General features: G+C 51.4%; 1 protein-coding gene across 1 annotated transcript; it reads left to right on the forward strand.

Annotated features, from left to right (window-relative positions):
• Positions 1 to 562: 562 nt before the first annotated feature.
• On the forward strand, positions 563 to 24,548 carry RBBP5 (RB binding protein 5, histone lysine methyltransferase complex subunit). The gene is given in 15 exon segments (XM_063418117.1): positions 563 to 711; positions 1,409 to 1,434; positions 2,208 to 2,380; positions 3,870 to 4,010; positions 6,335 to 6,440; positions 6,442 to 6,498; positions 8,133 to 8,242; positions 8,352 to 8,471; positions 10,542 to 10,695; positions 10,793 to 10,864; positions 11,708 to 11,825; positions 13,264 to 13,333; positions 15,030 to 15,259; positions 17,208 to 17,402; positions 21,582 to 24,548. Coding segments are annotated over 15 exon segments (1,617 nt in total). The 5' UTR covers positions 563 to 692; the 3' UTR covers positions 21,608 to 24,548.
• Positions 24,549 to 24,694: the final 146 nt, after the last annotated feature.

Genomic DNA, 24,694 nt, shown 5'->3' on the forward strand with positions numbered 1-24,694 from the left:
CCACAGCTTCTTATCTCTAAAATCAGGATTTATTTTATTTTTTTATTATTATTTTTTAATATTTTGTTTTATATTTTTATTTTTTATATTGTATTTCCAATTCTCCTTATTTTATTTTTATTTTAATTTTTTCATATTTTATTAATTTAAAATAATTTTAATTTTTATTATTTTTATATTTTCTTTTAATTTTTTTGTTTTATTTTAATATTTTATTTTTTCCTTTTCTCCAAAAGCGGCCAGTCCTTTCCCGCAGAAATCCAGCCAATACCCAGCTTCCCCCGTGTGGTATTTCAGTTAATTATTACAGTAATAACAATTTTAATTAATTTAATTATCAGTGTTACGTTATTACCGCCCCCTGCCGGCCGCTCCCCCTGCCCGGAACCTTCCTGCGCGGCCGCGGGGCCCACCCGGCCCGTTCCTGGCGGCGCGCCGGGGCTGCCCGCGGCGCTGCCTGATCCCCGCCGCCCCTTCCCGGCGCCGCCGCCGCGCCCCGAGCGAGCGGCGCCGCTCCCCGAGCCCGCCGGGGCCGCAGGGCCGAGCCGGGCCGGGAGGCGCCGGGAGCCGCGGCGGGGGCGGGGGAAAGGAGCGGCGGCGGCGTCAGGAGAACGGAGAGGGGCGGCGGCGCCGGGCAGGGCCCCGCGGGGTCCTTCGGCGACGGGAGCTGAGGGAGCGGGATCGGCGGCGCGATGAACCTGGAGCTGCTCGGTGCGAACGGGAGCGGGAGCGGGGAGTGGGAACGGGAATGGGAGCGGGAACGGGAACGGGGAATGGGAGCGGGAACGGGAACGGAGCGGGGAATGGGAGCGGGGAATGGGAACGGGAACGGGGGCAGGAGTGGGAACCGGAGCGGGGAATGGGAGCGGGAACGGGGAATGGGAACAGGGAGCGGGAACGGAGCGGGGAATGGGAGCGGGGGCGGGAACCGGAGAGGGAGCGCGAATGGGAACGGGAATGGGAACCGGGACCGGGAACGGGGAATGGGAATGGCAGCGGGAACGGGAGCGGGAATGGGAACAGGAGCGGGAATGGGGAATGGGAGCGGGAGCGGAGGCGGGAATGGGAACGGGAACGGGGAACAGGAGCGGGAGCGGGAGCGGGGTGCGAGCGGGGCGCTGCGGGAGCGGCAGGCGGCGGGAATGGGAACGGGGAGCGGCGGGACCAACCTGGAGCCGCTCGGTGCGAACGGGACCGGGAACGGGATGGGAACGGTACCGGGAGCGGGCGGAGGCGCGGCTGGGAATGGGAACGGGAACGGGAATGAGGAGGGAGCGGGGCTGAGCTGGAACTCGGGAATGGGGCCGGGTGAGCCGGGCCGGTGCCGGTGCCGGAGCGGGGCGGGAGGACCGGGCCGGCTCTGCGGGGCCGCCTCCGGCTCAGCCGCCGCCTTCCCCTTCCTCCGCAGAGTCCTTCGGCCAGAACTACCCCGAGGTGAGCGCGGCACCCCCGAGCCGCTCCCGGAGCCGCCCCCGAGCCTTTCCCCGGCGGCCGGGGCGGCCAGACCGGGTCTGGCTGGGTCTGAGCGGGTCTGAGCTGGGTTTGGCCGGGTTTAAGCGGGTCTGAGCCGGGTTTAAGCGGGTTTGAGCGGGTCTGAGCCGGGTTTAAGCGGGTCTGAGCGGGTCTAGCCGGGTCTGCCTGGGTTTCAGTGGATCTGCCCAGGTTTGAGCGGGTCTGAGCCGGGTCTGAGCGGCTCTCCCTGGGTTTTCCCGGGTTTGCCCGCTCTGCCTGGCTCTGGCCGGGTTTTCTCGGCTCTGCCCGTGTTTTCCCGGGTTTCCTGGGTTTGCCCGGCTCTGCCCGGATTTGAGCTGGGTTTGCCCGGCTCTGCCCGGATTTGAGCTGGGTTTGCCCGGCTCTGTCCCGGCTCTGCCCGGGTCTGCCCGGGTTTTCCCGGCCCTGCCCCTGTTTTCCCGTGTTTTCCCGGGTGTGCCCTGCTCTGCTCGAGTTTTCCCGGCTCTGTCCCGGCTCTGCCCGGGTCTGGCCGGGTTTTGCCGGGTCTGCCCGTGTTTTCCCGGGTTCTCCCGGCTCTCCCCGGGTTTTCCCGGCTCTGTCCCGGCTCTGCCCGGATCTGGCCGGGTTCTCCCGGCTCTCCCCGGGTTTTCCCGGCTCTGTCCCGGCTCTGCCCGGCTCTGGCCGGGTTTTGCCGGGTCTGCCCGTGTTTTCCCGGTTTTCCCGTCCCTGCCCGGCTCTGAGCGCTGTCCCCGCAGGAGGCGGACGGGACGCTGGACTGCATCAGCATGGCCCTGACGTGCACCTTCAACCGCTGGGGCACGCTGCTGGCCGTGGGCTGCAACGACGGCAGGATCGTCATCTGGGACTTCCTCACCCGCGGCATCGCCAAAATCATCAGCGCGCACATCCACCCCGTGTGCTCGCTGTGGTGAGCGGGGATCCGCGGGAATCCGCCGGGATCCACCGGGATCGCTCCCGGGAGGGAGGGCTGGGTTTGTCCCGGTGGGCGTGCCGGGGGTGGAGCAGCTCTGCCCGATGGGGGTGCGGGAGGAGAGGAATCTTTGGGTTTTCCTGTGGTTAAAAAGGATCCAGGAGAGCTGGAGAGGGGTTTGGGATAAAGGGTGGAGGGACAGGACACAGGGAATGGATTCCCACTGGGAGGTTGGGGAAGGATTCTTCCCTGGGGTGGAATTCCCGGGGAATCCGTGGTTGTTCCATCCCTGGGAGTGTCTCAGGCTGGGCTGGAGCAGCCTGGGCTGGTGGGAGGTGTGGGAGTTGGAGAGGGATGGGATTTGAGCTTCCTTCCAACCCAAACCATTCCATGATTCCATGGGTTTTTGTCAGGAATTACCTTTTCCCTTTGGACCTTTTCCCTGCCATCAGTCGCTCTGGACTGTCAGATTTCCCTCTGAGCTCCTCTTCCCCTTGGCTGCGTTTAATTCCTTTAAGGAATAACTTTACTGGGAATTCCTTGAGCTCCTTTTCCTCCTGACAGCGTTTCAAGGAATAACTTCACTGGGAATTCCCTGAGCTCCTTTTCCCTCTGGCCATGTTTCATTCCTTTAAGGAATAACTTTATTGGGAATTCCCTGAGCTCCTTTTCCCCCTGGCAGCATTTGATTCCTGTAAGGAATAACTTTAATGGGAATTCCGTGAGCTCCTTTTCCCCTTGGCAGTATTTGACCCCTTTAAGGAATAACTTCACTGGGAATTCCGTGAGCTCCTTTTCCCCTGCCAGCATTTCAAGGAATAACTTTACTGGGAATTCCCTGAGTTCCTTTTCCCTCTGGATTACTTTAAGGAATAACTTTATTGGGAATTCCCTGAGCTCCTTTTCCTCCTGACAGCGTTTCAAGGAATAATTTCACTGGGAATTCCCTGAGCTCCTTTTCCCTCTGGCCATGTTTCATTCCTTTAAGGAATAACTTTATTGGGAATTCCCTGAGCTCCTTTTCCTCCTGACAGCGTTTCAAGGAATAATTTCACTGGGAATTCCCTGAGCTCCTTTTCCCTCTGGCCATGTTTCATTCCTTTAAGGAATAACTTTATTGGGAATTCCCTGAGCTCCTTTTCCCCCTGACAACATTTCAAGGAATAACTTCCCTGGGGATTCCTGAGCTCCTTTTCCCCTGGCTGTATTTCATTCCTGTAAGGAATAACTTTAATGAGAATTTCCTGAGCTCCTTTCCCCTTGACTGTGTTTGAAGGAATAACTTCATTGGGAATTCCCTGAGCTCCTTGTCCCCCTGGCTATGTTTCACCCCTTTAATAACTTTATTGGGAATTCCCTGGACTCCTTTTCCTCCTGACAACATTTCAAGGAATAACTTCCCTGGGGATTCCTGAGCTCCTTTTCCCCTGGCTGGATTTCATTCCTGTAAGGAATAACTCCTGGTGCTTCCCTGCGTGTGCCGCAGCTGGAGCCGGGACGGGCACAAGCTGGTGAGCGCCTCCACCGACAACATCGTGTCCCAGTGGGACGTCCTGTCCGGGGACTGCGACCAGCGCTTCCGCTTCCCCTCGCCCATCCTCAAGGTCCAGTACCACCCCCGCGACCAGTGAGTGCACTGGGGGGACTGGGATGAGGGACTGGGGGGACTGGGATGAGGGACTGGGGGGACTGGGATGAGTGCTGGGAGGGACTGGAATGAGTGCTGGGAGGGACTGGGATGAGGGACTGGGAGGGACTGGGATGAGTGCTGGGAGGGACTGGGATGAGTGCCCTGGGAACAGACTGGGATGCTCCCAGTGGGATGAGTGCCCTGGAGGGGACTGGGATGAGTGCCCTGGAGGGGACTGGGATGAGTGCCCTGGGAGGGACTGGGATGCTCCCAGTGGGATGAGGAGTGCCCCTGGAGGGGACTGGGATGAGTGCCCTGGAGGGGACTGGGATGAGTGCCCTGGGAGGGACTGGGATGCTCCCAGTGGGATGAGTGCCTGAGAGGAGACTGGGATGCTCCCAGTGGGATGAGTGCCCTGGGAACAGACTGGGATGCTCCCAGTGGGATGAGTGCCCTGGGAGGGACTGGGATGCTCCCAGTGGGATGAGTGCCCTGGGAGGGACTGGGATGCTCCCAGTGGGATGAGTGCCCTGGGAACAGACTGGGATGCTCCCAGTGGGATGAGTGCCCTGGAGGGGACTGGGATGAGTGCCCTGGGAGGGGACTGGGAGGGACTGGGATGCTCCCAGTGGGATGAGTAGTGCCCCTGGAGGGGACTGGGATGCTCCCAGTGGGATGAGTAGTGCCCCTGGAGGGGACTGGGATGCTCCCAGTGGGATGAGTGCTCTGGAGAGAACTGGGATGAGTGCCTGAGAGGAGACTGGGATGCTCCCAGTGGGATGAGGGGACTGGGAAGGACTGGGATGCTCCCAGTGGGATGAGTGCCCTGGGAAGGACTGGGATGCTCCCAGTGGGATGAGGGGACTGGGATGCTCCCAGTGGGATGAGGAGTGCCCCTGGGAACAGACTGGGATGCTCCCAGTGGGATGAGGGGACTGGGAAGGACTGGGATGCTCCCAGTGGGATGAGTGCCCTGGGAACAGACTGGGATGCTCCCAGTGGGATGAGGGGACTGGGAGGATACTGGGATGCTCCCAGTGGGATGAGGGGACTGGGAGGATACTGGGATGCTCCCAGTGGGATTTACCCGCTGCTTGCTGGGGATTCCTGGGCGTTTGCCGAGTGTAACCCTTGGGGTGTGGTGGGTTTGGGTTTTTGGGAGGATCCTTTTGGGAATGGGTGTGGAAAAGTCTCCTTGGGTTTGAGATTCCTGCACAAACTCGGAGGTGGAAAGGAAATTAAAGTAGAGCCGAACTTCTCAATGTTTTGGTGTCTAAGTATTAAAAATAAGACAGCAAAACCAGAAATAGCCTGAATTCCTCAGTCCACCCCGATGCTTTTCTTGCTCTAAACGTGGAAATCCTTTTCCAAAATACCCTGAATTTCTCCATCCAGCTCAATCCTTTTTTTGCCCTAAACATGAAAATCCTTTCCCAAGATCCCCCGAATTCCTTGATCCCACTCAATCCTTTTTTTTGCTATAAGTGTGGAACTCATTTCCAAGACACCCTGAATTCCCCGATCCACCTCGGCGCTATTTCCTCCCTAACCCGGGATCCTTCCCCACAAGCCAGCGTTCCCGTTTTTTCCTGTTTTTTCCTGTTTTTTTTCCGTTTTTTCCCCGTTTTTTCCCCGTTTTTCCCCGTTTTGCCCCGTTTTGCCCCGTTTTTCCCCGTTTTTCCCCGTTTTTTCCCCGTTTTTCCCCGTTTTTCCCCGTTTTTTCCCCGTTTTTCCCCGTTTTTCCCCGTTTTTCCCCGTTTTTCCCCGTTTTTCCCGGTTTTTTCCCGGTTTTTTCCCGGTTTTTTCCCGGTTTTTTCCCGGTTTTTTCCCGGTTTTTTCCCCGTGTTTTCCCCGTGTTTTCCCCGTGTTTTCCCCGTGTTTTCCCCGTGTTTTCCCCGTGTTTTCCCCGTGTTTTCCCCGTGTTTTCCCCGTGTTTTCCCCGTGTTTTCCCCGTGTTTTCCCCGTGTTTTCCCCGTGTTTTCCCGTTTTTTCCCGTTTTTTCCCGGTTTTTTCCCCGTGTTTTCCCCGTGTTTTCCCCGTGTTTTCCCCGTGTTTTCCCCGTGTTTTCCCCGTGTTTTCCCCGTGTTTTCCCCGCGTTTTCCCCGCGTTTTCCCCGCGTTTTCCCGTTTTTCCCCGCGTTTTCCCCGCGTTTTCCCCGCGTTTTCCCCGCGTTTTCCCCGCGTTTTCCCCGCGTTTTCCCCGCGTTTTCCCCGCGTTTTCCCCGCGTTTTCCCCGCGTTTTCCCCGCGTTTTCCCCGCGTTTTTCCTGTTTTTTCCCGTTTTTCCCCGTTTTTTCCCATTTTTTTCCCGTTTTTTCCCCAGGAACAGGGTGCTGGTGTGCCCCATGAAGTCGGCCCCGGTGATGCTGACCCTGTCGGACTCCAAGCACGTGGTGCTGCCCGTGGACGACGACTCCGACCTCAACGTGGGTGGCGTCGTTCGACCGCCGTGGGGAATACATCTACACCGGGAACGCCAAGGGCAAGGTCAGCACCGGGAATTCCCCCTGGAAAACGGGATCAGGCCGTGGGAGAGCCCGGGGAGGGTTTGGGGTCTTGGTCCCTGAGGAGCTCCTGGAGGGGGCAGGGAGGGCTGAGGGTGGGGAGAGGGCAAACCGGAGGGTGAGGGGAACGGGGAGGGAACAGGGGAGGGAACGGGAATGGATTTGGGGACAGGGATGGATTTGGGAACAGGGAGGGAACAGGGATGGATTTGTGGAACAGGGATGGATTTGGGAACAGGGACAGGCACAGGGATGGATTTGGGGGACAGGGACAGGCACAGGGATGGATTTTGGGAACAGGTGAGGAGCGTGGGGGATGAGTTTGGGGAACAGGAATGGATTTGGGGAACAGAGGTGGATTTGTGGAACAGGGAAAGGCACAGGGATGGATTTGGGGGACAGGGACAGGCACAGGGATGGATTTGGGAACAGGAATGGGTTTGGGGAACAGGGACAGGGACAGGAATGGATTTGGGGAACAGAGACAGGCACAGAGATGGGTTTGGAAACAGGGAGGGATTTGAGGAACAGGTGAGGGACATGGGGGATGAGTTTGGGGAACAGGAATGGATTTGGGGAACAAGGACAGGCACAGGGATGGATTTGGGAACAGGGAGGGAACAGGGATGGATTTGGGGAACAGGAATGGATTTGGGGAACTGGGACTGGCACAGGGGTGGATTTGGGAACAGGAATGGATTTGGGAACAGGGAGAGGCACAGGGATGGATTTGGGAACAGGGATGGATTGGGGCACAGGGACAGGCACAGGGGTGGATTTGAGAACAGGGAGGGATTTGAGGAACAGGTGAGGAGTATGGGGGATGAGTTTGGGGAACAGGAATGGATTTAGGGAACAGGGACAGGCACAGGGATGGATTTGGGAACAGGGATGGATTGGGGCACAGGGACAGGCACGGGGATGGATTCGGGAACAGGGAGGGATTTGAGGAACAGGGACGGATTTGAGGAACAGGTGACGGACATGGGGGATGAGTTTGGGGAACAGGAGTGGATTTTGGGAACAGGGACGGGCACAGGAATGGATTTGGGAACAGGAAATTGATTTGGGGAACAGGGGAGGGGCACAGCAAAGGATTTGGGGAGCAGAGACAGGCACAGGGATGTGTTTGAGAAACAGGAACAGGTTTAGGGAATAGGAATGGATTTAGAGAGAAGGTGAGAGGCACAGGAATGGATTTGGGGAACAGGGACAAGCCCAGGGATGGGTTTGGGGCACAGGAGGGATTTGGGGAGAGGTGAGGGGCACAGGGATGGGTTTGGGGCACAGGAAGAGGTGAGCAGCACAGAGATGGGTTTAGGGAACAGGGACAGGTACAGGGATGGATTTGGGGCACAGGGAATGGGTTTGGGGAACAGGACAGGTTCAGAGATGGCTGCAGGGTTTGGAGAGCGGGTGAGGGATTGGTTGATGATCCTGGAGGCGTTTTCCAACCTCAGGGATTCCGGGATCGTTGCCTGACTTTGGTTTTGACACATTTTTGGGATATTTTCCTGACGTTTCTGTCTCAGCAGCTCCCGCAGTGTCCCCAGGTGGGCTCCCAGGGTTCTGTTTCAGGTGAAGCCACTGATTGTTCTCTGTCTGCTCAATCTTCAGATCTTGGTCTTAAAAACAGACACTCAGGATCTTGTTGCTTCCTTCAGAGTGACCACAGGGACCAGCAACACCACGGCCATAAAATCCATCGAGTTCGCCCGCAAAGGGAGGTGAGCGCCTCCGGGGCCACCCCAAAACCTCGGGGAGCTCCTCAAACCCCCCAAAATCCTCTCCCAGGGCAGGGTTTCGGTGTTTTCTCAGTGGTTTGTGCTCCTGCAGCTGCTTCCTGATCAACACGGCCGACCGCATCATCCGCGTGTACGACGGGCGCGAGATCCTGACCTGCGGCCGCGACGGGGAGCCCGAGCCCATGCAGAAACTGCAGGACCTGGTCAACAGGTGGGGCTGGGGACACCGGGGCTTGGGGACACGGCTGGGGACACCGGGGGGCTGGGGACAGGGGGACAGGGCTGGGGACACTGGGGGGGGCTTGGGGACAGGGCTGGGGACACCGGGGCTTGGGGACAGGGCTGGGGACACCGGGGGGGCTGGGAACAGGGGGACAGGGCTGGAACGCTGGGGGGGCTTGGGGACAGGGCTGGGGGACAGGGCTGGGGGACAGGGCTGGGGACACGGCGGGGCTTGGTGACAGGGCTGGGGGACACGCAGGGGTTTGGGGACAGGGGGACAGGGCAGGGGACACGGGGGACAGGGCTGGGGACACCGGGGAGGGGGCTTGGGGACAGGGCTGGGGACACCGGGGGGCTTGGGGACACGGCTGGGGACACCGGGGGGGGCTGGGGGACAGGGCTGGGGACACCAGGGGGGGCTGGGGACAGGGCTGGGGACACCAGGGGGGGGCTGGGGGACAGGGCTGGGGACACCAGGGGGGGCTGGGGACAGGGCTGGGGACACCGGGGCTTGGGGACAGGGCTGGGGACACGGGGGGGCTTGGGGACGCTGGGGACACCGGGCAGGGCTGGGGACACCGGGGCTTGGGGACAGGGCTGGGGACACGCAGGGGTTTGGGGACAGGGGGACAGGGCGGGGGACACAGGGAACAGGGCTGGGGACACCGGGGGGGGGCTTGGGGACAGGGCTGGGGGACAGGGGGACAGGGCTGGGGGACACAGCTGGGGACACTGGGCAGGGCTGGGGACAGGGGGACAGGGCTGGGGACACCGGGGGGGGGGGCTTGGGGACAGGGCTGGGGACACCGAGGGGGCTTGGGGACAGGGCTGGGGACACGGACAGGGCTGGGGACACCAGGAGGGCTTGGGGACAGGGCTGGGGACACCGGGGGGGCTTGGGGACAGGGCTGGGGACACCGGGGGGGGCTTGGGGACACGGCTGGGGACAGGGCTGGGGACACCGGGCAGGGCTGGGGACAGGGCTGGGGACACCGTGGGGCTTGGGGACAGGGCTGGGGGACAGGGGGACAGGGCTGGGGACACCGGAGGGCTTGGGGACAGGTGGGGCAGGGCTGGGGACACAGGGGTTTGGGGACACAGGGAGGGGTTTGGGGACAGGGCTGGGGGACAAGGATGGATTTGGGGAACAGGTGGGGCAGGGCTGGGGGACAGGGGGACAGGGCTGGGGGACAGGGCTGGGGACACGCAGGGGTTTGGGGACAGGGGGACAGGGCTGGGGACACAGGGGCTTGGAGACACGGAGAGGTTTGGGAACAGAGAAGGGCACGGATTTGGGGACACAGAGGTTTAGGGACATGGGTGGATTTGGGGAACAGGTGAGGCAGGGATTTGGGGACACAGAGAGGTTTGGGGACAGATGGGGCAGGGCTGGGGGACAGGGAGGGGTTTGGGGACACAGAGGGGGTTGGGGACAGGGAGGGGCACAGGAATGGATTTAAGGGGCACAGGCGTGGATTTGGGGACAGGATTGGGTTTAGGGGCACAGGGAGAGACTTGGGAACAGGAATGGATTTGGGGAACAGGTGAAGGATTTAGGGAACAGGGGAGGGGCACAGGAATGGATTTATGGACAGGAATGGATTTGGGGCCAGGAATGGATTTGGGGAACAGGGGAGGGGCACAGGAATGGATTTGGGGCCAGGAATGGATTTGGGGCACAGGGAGAGGCTTGGGAAAGGAATGGATTTGGGGACAGGAGTGGATTTGGGGAACAGGGGAGGGGCACAGGGTTGGGTTTGGGGAACAGGGACAGACAGAGGCACCTCTGCTCCTTTCCCCTTGGTGCTCAGCCACCGGAAAAGCCTCTCCAGAGAATTGCCAGACCCCAAAGCCCATGGGAAGCACTGAGGGGAGGATTTTGGGGGCTCTGTGCAGGACTGGGCGGGTTGGATCAACGATCCTGGCAGGTCATTCTACTCAGGACATCCCTTGTACCTGAGGGGGAATTCCCACCCCACCCTAAGGACGATAAAAATCCCTCACCCACCCCCTCCAAACCCCTCTCCCCTGTCCCCAAACGCCGTCCCCGTCCCCTCAGGACCCCGTGGAAGAAGTGCTGCTTCTCGGGGGACGGCGAGTACATCGTGGCGGGCTCGGCGCGGCAGCACGCGCTCTACATCTGGGAGAAGAGCATCGGCAACCTGGTGAAGATCCTGCACGGCACCCGCGGCGAGCTGCTCCTGGACGTGGCCGTGAGCGACTCCCCGGGGATTCCTCGGAGTTTGGGGGCTCCAAACGCCGCAATTCCCGTTCGGAATTAAAGATTTTTCCTCTTTCTGCCTCCCCCAGTGGCACCCGGTGCGTCCCATCATCGCCTCCATCTCCAGCGGCGTCGTTTCCATCTGGGCCCAGAACCAAGTGGTGAGAGAGGGGTGGGGAGGGGGCTGGAGGGGGTTTTTGGTGCTTTTATGGAATTTTCCCTTCATTTTTGGTGCTTTTATGGAATTTTCCCCTCATTTTTGGTGCCTTTATGGGATTTTTCCTTCATTTTTGGTGCCTTTATGGGATTTTTCCTCGATTTTTGGTGCCTTTATGGGATTTTTCCTCAATTTTTGGTGCCTTTATGGGATTTTTCCTCAATTTTTGGTGCCTTTATGGGATTTTTCCGTGATTTTTTGTGCTTTTATGGGATTTTTCCATGATTTTTCTCGTGCTTTTATGGGATTTTTCCTTCATTTTTGGTGCCTTTATGGGATTTTTCCATGATTTTTTTGTGCTTTTGTGGGATTTTTTCCTTGATTTTTTTGTGCCTTTATGGGATTTTTCCCTTGATTTTTCATGCTTTTATGGGATTTTTCCTAGATTTTTTCATGCTTTTCCTTGATTTTTCCTTCATTTTTGGTACTTTCATGGGATTTTTCCTTGATTTTCAATGCCTTTGTGGCATTTTTCCTTGATTTTTTTCATGCGTTTATGGGATTTTTCCTTGATATTTTCATGTTTTTATGGGATTTTCCTTGATTTTTGTGCTTTTATGGGATTTTCCTCGAATTTTTTATGCTTTTATGGGAGCTTCCATGATTTTTCATACTTTTATGGGATCTTTACTTGATTTTTGGTGCCTTTATGGGATTTTTTCCTTGATTTTTCCCCCTTTTATGGGATTTTAATGACCTTACAGAACCACAGAATAATTCCCTGGAACCCCAGGAATCCAAGTGCTGTTTGAATAAACTAAAACTCCTTTTTCCCTGTTTTTTCCAGGAAAACTGGAGCGCCTTTGCCCCGGATTTCAAGGAGCTGGATGAAAATGTGGAATACGAGGAGAGGGAGTCGGAATTCGACATCGAGGATGAGGATAAGAGCGAGCCCGAGCAGACAGGTACAGCCCAGGGAATTCCAGGAATTCCAGGGAATTTCCAGGGAATTTCCAGGGAATTTCCAGGAATTCCAGGGAATTTCCAGGGAATTTCCAGGGAATTTCCAGGAATTCCAGGGAATTTCCAGGGAATTTCCAGGAATTTCCAGGGAATTTCCAGGAATTTCCAGGAATTCCAGGGAATTTCCAGGAATTTCCAGGGAATTCCAGGGAATTTCCAGGAATTTCCAGGGAAATTCCAGGGAATTCCAGAGAATTTCCAGAGGAATTCCAGGGAATTTGCAGGGAATTTCCAGGAATTCCAGGGAATTTGCAGGGAATTTCCAGGAATTCCAGGGAATTTCCAGGGAATTTCCAGGAATTCCAGGGAATTTCCAGGAATTTCCAGGAATTCCAGGGAATTTCCAGGAATTCCAGGCAATTTCCAGGATTTCCAGGCAATTTCCAGGGAATTTCCAGGAATTTCCAGGGAATTCGAGGGAATTCCAGGGAATTTCCAGGGAATTTCCAGGGAATTTCCAGGAATTCCAGGGAATTTCCAGGATTTCCAGGGAATTTCCAGGGAATTTCCAGGAATTCCAGGGAATTCCAGGGAATTTCCAGGAATTCCAGGGAATTCCAGGGAATTTCCAGGAAATTTCCAGGGAATTTCCAGGATTTCCAGGGAATTTCCAGGGAATTTCCAGGGAATTTCCAGGGAATTTCCAGGAATTCCAGGGAATTCCAGGGAATTTCCAGGGAATTTCCAGGGAATTTCCAGGAATTCCAGGGAATTTCCAGGGAATTCCCAGGGAATTCCAGAGAATTCCAGGGAATTCCCAGGGAATTCCAGAGAATTCCAGGGAATTTCCAGGGAATTTCAGGGAATTCCAGGGAATTTCCATCCTCCCCTGGCCATGAGGTGGTGCCAAAATCAAAAATAAAGTAAATCCTGGAATGTGAAAAACGATGGGAATGAGGATTATTCCCAACTCTCCTCACTAACAATCTTCAATTCCTATTAAAGCCCTTCCAATAATTGGATTTTAGCAATGTTTTCTATTTTAATATGAATTATTTTAGGTTTATTTTCTTGAATTATTTTCTTGAATATTTTCTTGAATAGGAAATATTTTATTTTGTGCCTGTAATTCCCGTTTTTCCCTGGCTCCAGGGGTTTTTCCTGCCCGTAATTCCCATTTTTCCCTGGCTCCAGGGGTTTTTCCTGCTGTAATTCCCGTTTTTCCTGCTGTAATTCCCGTTTTTCCTGCTGTAATTCCCATTTTCCCTGGCTCCAGGGGTTTTTCCTGCTGTAATTCCCATTTTTCCCTGGCTCCAGGGGTTTTTCCTGCCTGTAATTCCCATTTTCCCTGGCTCCAGGGGTTTTTCCTGCTGTAATTCCCGTTTTTCCTGCTGTAATTCCCGTTTTTCCTGCTGTAATTCCCGTTTTTCCTGGCTCCAGGTGCCGATGCTGCCGAGGATGAGGAGGTGGACGTGACCAGTGTGGATCCCATCGCCGCCTTCTGCAGCAGGTGCCAAAAAACTGCCCAAAAACAGACCCCAAAAACCTCCCAGGAGGAGTTAATTCACCTTTACAGAACATTCCCTGTGTAAACCACAAAATTCCTGTTATAAACCCCAAAATTCCTGTTATAAACCCCAAAATTCCCTCCATAAACCCCAAAATTCCTGTTATAAACCCCAAAATTCCCTCCATAAACCACAAAATTCCCTCCGTAAACCACAAAATTCCCTCCGTAAACCACAAAATTCCCTCCATAAACCCCAAAATTCCCTCCGTAAACCACAAAATTCCTGTTGTAAACCACAAAATTCCTGTTGTAAACTCCAAAATTCCCTCCATAAACCCCAAAATTCCCTTTGTAAACCACAAAGTTCCCTCCGTAAACCACAAAATTTCCTCCGTAAACCACAAAATTCCTGTTATAAACCCCAAAATTCCCTTTATAAACCATAAAATCCCGTTTACAAACCCCAACATCCCCATTACAAACACCAAAAACCGTTTACCAACCCAAAATCCCCTTTAATAAACCCCATAAACCCCAATTCCCAACAATCCCAACAATCCCACCTTCCTGCCCTGCAGCAATGAGGAGCTGGACGATCTCTGGCCCTGCTCTGGAGATGTCAAATTCCAAAAATTTTCATTACAAACCCAAAATCCCCTTTACCAAACCCCATAAACCCCAATTTCCAACAATTCCACCATTCTTACCCCGCAGTGATGAGGAGCTGGAGGACTTCCAGGCCCTGCTGTACCTCCCCATTGCTCTGGAGGTGGAGAATCCCAAAAATTCTCATTACAAACCCAAAATTCCCTTTAGTAAACCCCATAAACCCCAATTTCCAACAATCCCAACCTTCCTGCCCACAGTGACGAGGAGCTAGAGGACTCGCGGGCCCTGCTCTGGAGATGTCAAATCCCAAAAATCCCCATTACAAACCCAAAATCCCCTTTACCAAACCCCAATTCCCAACAATCCCAACAATCCCACATTCCTGCCCTGCAGTGATGAGGGAGCTGGAGGATCCCTGGCCCTGCTGTACCTCCCCATTGCTCTGGAGGTGGAGGATTCCCAAAATCCCCATTACAAACCCAAAATCCCCTTCACCAAACCCCATAAACCCCAATCCCACCATTCTCACCCCACAGTGACGAGGAGCTGGAGGACTCCTGGGCCCTGCTCCAGAGGTGGAGGATCCCCAAAATCCCCATTACAAACCCAAAATCCCCTTTAATAAACCCCATAAACCCCAATTTCCAACAATTCCACCATTCTTACCCCACAGTGACGAGGAGCTGGAGGACTCCCGGGCCCTGCTCTACCTCCCCATCGCTCTGGAGGTGGAGAATCCCAAAAATTCTCATTACAAACCCAAAATCCCCTTCACCAAACCCCATAAACCCCAATCCCACGATTTTTACCCCGCAGTGATGAGGAGCTGGAGGACTCGCGGGCCCTGCTCCAGAGGTGGAGGATCCCCAAAATCCCCATTACAAACCCAAAATCCCCTTTAATAAACCCCATAAACCCCAATCCCACAATTTTTACCCCGCAGTGATGAGGAGCTGGAGGACTCCCAGGCCCTGCTGTACCTCCCCATTGCTCTGGAGGTGGAGAATCCCAAAAATTCTCATTACCAACCCAAAATCCTCTTTACCAAACCCCAATTTCCAACAATCCCACCGTTCTCACCCCACAGTGACGAGGAGCTGGAGGACTCGCGGGCCCTGCTGTACCTCCCCATCGCCCCGGAGGTGGAGGACCCCGAGGAGAATCCCTACGGGCCCCCTCCGGACGCCGTTCCCGGCTCCCTGCCCGACGAGGGGCTGGGCCCCGACAGGAAGCGCCCCAGCTCCTCGGACGGGCCCCAGGCCCCCAGGAAAAAACCCAAAACCACCAACATCGAGCTCCAGGGAGTCCCCAACGACGGTGGGTGCAGCCCGAGGGAGCCCCAACCGAGGGGTTGGGCTGGGGAGAGGGATCCAGTCCCAAGGGTTTGGGGCTTTTGGGGCCTTGGAAGGGATCTGATCCAGGATTTCAGGGGTTTGAGGTGTTGGGAGGGAATCCTATTCCAGCATTTTGGGGTTTTGGAGTCTTGGGAGGGTTCCTATCCCAAGGGTTTTGGAGCTTTGGGGCCTTGGGAGGGATCTGATCCAGGATTTCAGGGTTTTGTGGCATTGGGAGGGATCCCATCCCAGGATTTTGGGGTTTTGGAGCATTGAGAGGAATCCAATCCCAAGGGATTTGGGATCTTGGGGCAGAGCCCATCCCAGGATTTTGGGGTGTTGGGAGGGATCCCATTCCAAGGGTTTTAGGGCATTGAAAGGGATCCAGTCCCAAGGGATTTGGGGGTCTTGGGAGGGGTCCCATCCCAGGATTTTGGGGTTTTGGGGTGTTGGGAGGGTTCCTATCCCAAGGGTTTGGGGCTTTTGGGGCCTTGGGAGGGATCTGATGTGGGATTTCAGGGTTTTAGGGCATTGGGAGCGATCCCATCCCAAGAATTCTGGGGTGGTTTTTTTTAGATTTCTCCTTGCTTAAGAGTTCTTGCAGCATCTTCAGAGCTCCACATTTTCCCCCATGCCCCACCCCAAATCTTCATTCCCCCCCTATTTTCCCCCATAATTCACCCCAAATCCCTATTTCCCCCATAATTCACCCCAAATCTTTATTTTCCCCTATTTTTCCCCATAATTCACCCCAAATCTTTATTTCCCCCCCCATTTTACCCCATAACTCACCTCAAATCCCCATTTTACCCCATAATTCACCCCATTTTCCTCCACATTTTACCTCATAACTCACCCCATAATCCAAATTTTCTCCCATTTTACCCCACACCTCACCCGAAATCTTTATTTTCCCCCAGTTTTCCCCCATAATTCACCCCAAATCCCTATTTCCCCCCATAATTCACCCCAAATCTTCACTCCCCCCTATTTCCCCCCATAATTCACCCCAAATCCCTATTTCCCCCCCATTTTACCCCATAACTCACTCCAAATCCCCATTTTACCTCATAATTCACCCCAAATCCCCGATTTTCCTCCACATTTTACCTCATAACTCACCCCATAATCCAAATTTTCCCCCATTTTCCCTCACAACTCACCCCAAATCTCTATTTTACCCCATAACTCACCCCAAATCCCCATTTTCCTCTACATTTTACCTCATAACTCACCTCATAATCCAAATTTTCCCCCATTTTACCCCACACCTCACCCGAAATCTTTATTTTCCCCCAGTTTTCCCCCATAATTCACCCCAAATCTTTATTTTCCCCCCCATTTTACCCCATAACTCACCTCAAATCCCCATTTTACCCCATAATTCACCCCATTTTCCTCCACATTTTACCTCATAACTCACCCCATAATCCAAATTTTCCCCCATTTTCCCTCACAACTCACCCCAAATCTCTATTTTACCCCATAATTCACCCCAAATCCTCATTTTACCCCATAACTCACCCCAAATCCCCATTTTACCCCATAATTCACCCCAAATCCCTATTTTACCCCATAACCTGCCCTAAATCTTCAACCCCCCCTATTTCCCCCCATAATTCACCCCAAATCTTTATTTTCCCCCCATTTTACCCCATAACTCACCCCAAATCCCCATTTTCCTCCACATTTTACCTCATAACTCACCCCATAATCCAAATTTTCCCCCATTTTCCCTCACAATTTACCCCAAATCCCCATTTTACCCCATAATTCACCCCAAATCCCCATTTTCCTCCACATTTTACCTCATAACTCACCCCATAATCCAAATTTTCCCCCATTTTCCCTCACAACTCACCCAAAATCTTTATTTTCCCCCAGTTTTCCCCCATAACTCACCCCAAATCTCATTTTCCCCCCTCTCCCAGAGGTGCACCCGCTGCTGGGCGTGAAGGGCGACGGTAAATCCAAGAAGAAGCAGGCGGGCAGGCCCAAAGGATCAAAAGGTAAAGACAAAGATTCTCCATTTAAACCGAAACTCTACAAAGGGGACAGAGGTTCTTTACCTCTGGAAGGAGCGGCCAAGGGCAAAGTGCAGGCGGAGCTGGGCCAGCCCCTCACAGGTAAGGACCTGCTGTCACCTTGGTGGCCTTGCTTTGTCACCCCCTGACTCCTCCAGGCTTCCCCAAATTCCTCCCTCCCCGCTCGGCTGCTGGCAAGGAGAGGCAAAATTGGGATTTTTGGGGTTTTCCTGTGTTTTTTAATAGGAAATCGGTGGAAAACTGAATTTTGCGTGTGATTCCCTGTGTGCTGTATGTGGAGAAATTAGAGAGGCTTCCCCAAATTCCTCTCTCCCTGCTTGGTTGGTGGCAAGGAGAGGCAAAATTGGGATTTTTTTGGGTTTTTCCTGTGGTTTTTTAAAGGAAATTGGTGGAAAATTGAATTTTGTGTGTGAGAAAATAGGGGGGAAATGATTTCCTGTGTGCTGCACGTGGAGGAATTAGAGAGACTTCCCCAAATTCCTCCCTCCCCGCTCGGCTGCTGGCAAGGAGAGGCAAAATTGGGATTTTTTGGGTTTTCCCTGTGGTTTTTTAAAGGAAATTGGTGGAAAATTGAATTTTGTGTGTGAGAAAATAGGGGGGAAATGATTTCCTGTGTGCTGCATGGGGAGGAATTAGAGACTTCCCCACATTCCTCCCTCCCTGCTCGGCTGCTGGCAAGGAGAGGCAAAATTGGGATTTTTTGGGGTTTTCCCGTGTTTTTTAATAGGGAATTGGTGTAAAATTGAATTTTGTGTGTGAGGAAATGGGGGGAAGGTGATTCCCCATGTGCTGCACGTGGAGGAATTAGAGATTTCCCCAAATTCCTCCCTCCCCGCTCAGTTGCTGGCAAGGAGAGGCAAAATTGGGATTTTTTGGGGTTTTTCTGTGGTTTTTTTAAAGGAAATCGGTGTAAAATTGAATTTTGTGTGTGAGAAAATAGGGGGGAAATGATTTCCCATGTGCTGCTTCCCCACATTCCTCCCTCCCCGCTCGGCTGCTGGCAAGGAGAGGCAAAATTGGGATTTTTTGGGGTTTTCCCGTGTTTTTTAATAGGAAATCGGTGGAAAACTGAATTTTGCGTGTGATTCCCTGTGTGCTGTATGTGGAGAAATTAGAGAGGCTTCCCCAAATTCTTCTCTCCCCACTCAGCTGCTGGCAAGGAGAGGCAAAATTGGGATTTTTGGGGTTTTCCCTGTGTTTCTTAATAGGGAATTGGTGGAAAATTGAATTTTGCGTGTGACTAAATAGTGAGTCCCGTGTGCTGAACGTGGAGGAATTAGAGACTTCCCCAAATTCCTCCCTCCCTGCTCGGCTGCTGGCAAGGAGAGGCAAAATTGGGATTTTTTGGGGTTTTCCCCGTGTTTTTTAATAGGAATTGGTGTAAAATTGAATTTTGCGTGTGAGGAAATAGAGGGGAAATGATTTCCCGTGTGCTGCACGTGGAGGAATTAGAGAGGCTTCCCCAAATTCTTCTCTCCCCACTCAGCTGCTGGCAAGGAGAGGCAAAATTGGGATTTTGGGGGTTTTTCCTGTGATTTTTAAAGGAAATTGGTGGAAAATTGAATTTTGTGTGTAAGAAAATAGGGGGGAAATGATTTCCCGTGTGCTGCTTCCCCAAATTCCTCCCTCCCTGCTCGGCTGCTGGCAAGGAGAGGCAAAATTGGGATTTTTTGGGGTTTTCCCTGTGTTTTTTAATAGGAAATTGGTGGAAAACTGAATTTTGCGTGTGATTCCCTGTGTGCTGCATGTGGAGAAATTAGAGAGACTTCCCCAAATTCCTCCCTCCCCGCTCGGCTGCTGGCAAGGAGAGGCAAAATTGGGATTTTTTGGGGTTTTCCCCGTGTTTTTTAATAGGAAATTGGTGGAAAATTGAATTTTGTGTGTGAGGAAATAGAGGGGAAATGATTTCCCGTGTGCTGCTTCCCCAAATTCCTCCCTCCCCGCTCAGCTGCTGGCAAGGAGAGGCAAAATTGGGATTTTTTGGGGTTTTTCTGTGGTTTTTTTAAAGGAAATCGGTGTAAAATTGAATTTTGTGTGTGAGGAAATGGGGGGAAGGTGATTTCCCGTGTGCTGCTTCCCCAAATTCCTCCCTCCCTGCTTGGCTGGTGGCAAGGAGAGGCAAAATTGGGATTTTGGGGGTTTTTCCCGTGTTTTTTAACAGGAAATCAGTGTAAAATTGAATTTTAATGATTCCCCCATGTGCTGCACATGGAGGAATTAGAGATTTCCCCAAATTCTTCTCTCCCCGCTCGGCTGCTGGCAAGGAGAGGCAAAATTGGGATTTTTTGGGGTTTTTCCCGTGTTTTTTAATAGGAAATTGGTGGAAAATTGAATTTTGTGTGTGAGGAAATAGGGGGAAAATGATTTCCTGTGTGCTGCACATGGAGGAATTAGAGAGACTTCCCCAAATTCTTCTCTCCCTGCTCAGCTGGTGGCAAGGAGAGGCAAAATTGGGATTTTTTGGGGTTTTTCCCCATGTTTTTTACAGGGAATTGGTGGAAAATTGAATTTTGCGTGTGACTAAATAGTGAGTCCCGTGTGCTGAACGTGGAGGAATTAGAGACTTCCCCAAATTCCTCCCTGCCTATTCAGCTGCTGGCAAGGAGAGGCAAAATTGGGATTTTTTTTTCGGTTTTCCCTGTGTTTTTTAATAGGAAATTGGTGGAAAATTGAATTTTGTGTGTGAGAAAATAGGGGGGAAATGATTTCCCGTGTGCTGCTTCCCCAAATTCCTCCCTCCCCGCTCAGCTGCTGGCAAGGAGAGGCAAAATTGGGATTTTTGGGTTTTTTCCCGTGTTTTTTAATAGGGAATTGGTGTAAAATTGAATTTTGCGTGTGAGGAAATTTTTAATTAGCGTTGATTTTTCATTAACACTGAATTACCGGGGGGTGCTGCCTGTAACTTTGTACTCACCTCAGTGGGAAATCCCATTCCCAATCCTTCTGGAACGTTCCAGATCCAGCAGCCAAACTCCTTCCCTGCTTTTCCTGCCTCTCCCTCTCCTTTCCCAGCCTGTTTGGAAGGATTTTGGTGTGGATTTGTTGTTGGTACAGGAAATTCCAGGATTTATTTCCCTGCTTTTGGCTTGGGATGCGATTCCTGAGCCAACCTGGGAATTTGTTCTCCTCAAAAAATGACTTTTGGCTGGAATTCCCCTCGGTTTTGGAGGTGGCAGAGCTCCCTAAAATCTGATTTTTGCTGCTTGTGCTGCCTTGGAGGTGTTTTCCATGCAGGGTTGGGATGAAGGAAAATAGGAAAAAAAAAATTCCTGCCTGGAATGGTGAGGAATTCCCAGAGGAATCCCTGGGATTTTCCAAGGATTGAGGTTGGAGCATCCTGGGATATTTTGAATTATCCCTGCCCATGGAATGAGAGGGGATTTAAGGTCCTTTCCCACCCAAACCATGGCATTCCATGAAAATTCCATGTTTTCATGGAATTCCTGGCCTCCTGCAGCCCTGACCTGGGAGGATCCAGTGGATTCCCAGTGGATCCCAGTGCTGGGATCTCTGTAGGAGCCACTTTGGGAAAGAATCCATCCCTTGGCTCTTCCCAAACCCACAGAATTCCATGGAATCCTCTCTTTCCTTTCTTCTCTTTATGCCTGGTACCTAAAAATTCCCAAAATTTTGGGCCCCCAGCTTTTCCTCGAGGTTCCAGCACGTTCCAAATTCCCTTTTCCCACCCTGCCTGCCCGGAGTGGGAATTCCACGAGTTCTGCTGCTTCCTGCAGGAACTAAAGCAGAATTTTCCTGGAAAAATCTTTGGGATTTCCATGTGGGAGCTGCATGGCTGGGACTGGGATTAATTCTCCTGTGCTGGCAGAAAAAGTTAAAATCAGATTTTTGTGTTAAATTTGGCTTTCAGCCTAAAAAAATTAATAAAAAAGGAGCAATTCCGTCATTTTTACAGTTCAGAATAAAATCCTCTGCTCTGGCTTCACCCACGCTTAGGTGGGGCTCGATTCCCTTGGGTTTTGCTGGGAAATTTTGGGAATTAGAAATTATTTGGCACCAGGTAAGCTTGGGAATAAAGAATTCCTGATTCTCCCAGGATTTCAATCCCAGAGCTGACAGCTTGGAGCCAAAATTCCATTTTTTAGCTACAAAATCTCACCCTCTCCCATTTTTTCCTGCCCTCTCCCATTTTTTTCCCTGCTTTTCCCATTTTTTCTCCTGCTCCATTCGGGGCTCTCTGTTTTCTGGGAGCCTCTGGGTGGGGCTGGACACTCATTTTTCCATCTCTGCTCTCTTTAGCAGGTGGTGCAATCTCAGAGTTGCTATGAAGACTCTCCCCTTCTCTCCCTGTCTCCTTTATCCTCTCTTGGCCTCCCCGGCGTGGAAAACGCTGGGAATTCCCAGTCAGGACTGGCACAGACTGAATTCCGTGGATTCAGGGAGGGATTTGGGGGCAGGAATGACTCTGGAAGAGGGAGCAGCCCCCGCGCTCCTGCTGCCTCTCCGTGGATCGGGCGCGGGGAGGGCTCGGACCGAGCTCCAGCCGGGAATTTTGGGGACAAATCCCCGACCTGAGCCCCTTCCCTGCCACTCCAGAGCCTTCTCCACCTTCACCTCCCAAAAATCTCATCATTCCCGGATGGAAGAGCTCCCCAAAGTGTGGGAATTCGGATTCCTGACTGCGTCCTGCCAAGCCCCCCTTTTCCAGCTGGGAATTCCCGTCCGGCCGAGCCCGTTCCTGCCCAGCTCTTCCCGGGGTGATCAGGGCAGAGCCGCTGATCCCAGCCCGGATTTTCAGGAATTTCCAGCGGGATGTGAGGAGCTGAGGCCCCTCTGGAATCTGCCTTGGCTTTGTGTTTATTTTTCCTGCTCAGAAGGAGCAGCTTTAGATAAAAAACTCATTTTCCAATGGTTTTTTTTGATTTTTTTTCCCAGCCTGTGATTCCCAAAGCTCTGCTGGAGTTCCCTCCTGTCCTTTCCAGTGGTTTTGTTCCTTCTTTTCCCTGGGAAATGCTCCTCCAGGAATATCCAGGCTCCTTCTTCCCTGCAACATAAATTAAAACCAATTTTTTTTATTCCCCTCTTGGAACTGAAACAGAACTTCTCCAAAGGGTTTCTATTTTTCCCAATTCCGGGTTAAAAATGGAAGCTGGCAGCTCATTCCCAACCTTTTATTCCTTCAGGATTTCCTGTAGGGATGGGAGTGGCACTTCCCCTGTCCAGCACCCACAGCCTGGCACCTCTTATCCCAGATAAAATGAAATTTCATTCCTAAATCCCATTTTTTTTCCCAGACTTTGGCGTTTTGTTGCTCTCGGTGTAATTATTGGGATTATCAGGAGATATTTAAATTTCCCAGCGTCCTGCAGACATTAAAAGCAGGAAGGGACTTGTGATGCGTTTGCAGCCAGAACTGTGCAGATTAAAAAAAAAAAGAAATGAGGAGAGAGAAAACATTTGGAAATCAGAGATTTTGAAATCCTTCAAAACTCGACGTTTTCATTCCCAGCTTTGGGGTCATTTGAGTTCATTTCGGGAAATTTATGACCACGAGTGTAAAATTCCTTTTTTTTGTTTGTTTTTTTTTGTTCTTTTTGCTCGTGGGTGACTCTGCCGTGCCAAACCCTCCCTGGGGTCGCTGGGCCTGAGCCCCCAAATCCCGAATGCACAGGCCAAGGCTCTGCAGGTTGGATTAAAATGTGGAATTCACCCCAAAGTCAGAGTTCCCTCTGTACAGTGTAAATGCCCTGCCTTGGTCTATTCCCATCCTTATTTTATTTCCTGGTTGGTTTCCATCCTTCTTTCCTGCTTTATTCCCATCTTTATTTGATTTCCTGCTTTATTCCCGTCCTTATTTTATTTCCTGCTTTATTCCCATCTTTATTTTATTTCCTGATTTATTCCCATCTTTATTTTATTTCCTGATTAATTCCCATCCTTATTCTATTTCCTGATTAATTCCCATCCTTATTCTATTTCCTGCTTTGTTTCCTTCCTTCTTTCCTGCTTTATTCCCATCTTTATTTTATTTCCCATTTTATTCCAATCTTTATTTCCTGCTTTATTCCTATCCTTCTTCTATTTCCTGGTTTCTTTCCATCCTTCTTTCCTGCTTTATTCCCATCCTTATTCTGTTTCCTGCTTTATTCCCATCTTTATTTTATTTCCTGCTTTATTCCCATTCTTATTTTATTTCCTGCTTTATTCCCATCTTTATTTTATTTCCTGATTAATTCCCATCCTTATTCTATTTCCTGCTTTGTTTCCTTCCTTCTTTCCTGCTTTATTCCCATCTTTATTTTATTTCCCATTTTATTCCAATCTTTATTTCCTGCTTTATTCCCATCCTTCTTTTATTTCCTGGTTTCTTTCCATCCTTCTTTCCTGCTTTATTCCCATCCTTATTTTATTTCCTGCTTTATTCCCATCTTTATTTTATTTCCTGCTTTATTCCCGTCCTTATTTTATTTCCTGTTTTATTCCCATCTTTATTTTATTTCCCACATTATTCCAATCTTTATTTCCTGCTTTATTCCCATCCTTCTTCTGTTTCCTGCTTTATTCCCATCTTTATTTTATTTTATTTCCTGTTTTATTCCCATCCTTCTTTTATTTCCTGGTTTCTTTCCATCCTTCTTTCCTGCTTTATTCCCATCCTTATTTTATTTTATTTCCTGCTTTGTTCCCATCCTTATTTTCTTTCCTATTTTATTCCCATCCTTATTCTGTTTCCTGCTTTATTCCCATCTTTATTTTATTTTATTTCCTGTTTTCTTTCCATCCTTGTTTTATTTCCTGCTTTATTCCCATCCTTGTTCTGTTTCCTGCTTTATTCCCATCTTTATTTTATTTTCTTTCCTATTTTATTCCCATCCTTATTTTATTTCCTGGTTATTCCCATCCTTATTTTCTTTCCTGCTTTATTCCCATCTTTTATTTTCTTTCCTGTTTTCTTTCCATCCTTGTTTTATTTCCTGTTTTATTCCCATCCATATTTTATTTCCTGGTTATTCCCATCTTTATTTTATTTTATTTCCTGGTTATTCCCATCTTTATTTTATTTTATTTCCTGTTTTATTCCCGTCCTTATTTTATTTCCTGTTTTATTCCCATCTTTATTTTATTTCCCAGTTTGTTCCCATCCTTATTTTATTTCTGGTTTATTCCCACCCTTATTTTATTCCCTGGTTTTGTACAATATCGGATCAGCTCCTGCAGTGGTGATGGTTCTGTGTTTGTAAATAAAGAGGAACCTTCCATTTCCTAAAACCCACGGGTAAATCTTGGCTTTTCCATGGAAAAGTTGGGCGTTCCTGTCACGCTGGAATTCGGGAATCTTCCAAGCCCGCCGTGTTTGGGGCTTTTAGAGTATTTTGGGTTGGTTTTTTTTGAAGGGAGAGGAGTAAATCTGGAGT

The sequence above is a fragment of the Prinia subflava genome, chromosome 23 (genome assembly GCF_021018805.1).
Source record: "Prinia subflava isolate CZ2003 ecotype Zambia chromosome 23, Cam_Psub_1.2, whole genome shotgun sequence".
Classification (NCBI taxonomy): domain Eukaryota; kingdom Metazoa; phylum Chordata; class Aves; order Passeriformes; family Cisticolidae; genus Prinia; species Prinia subflava.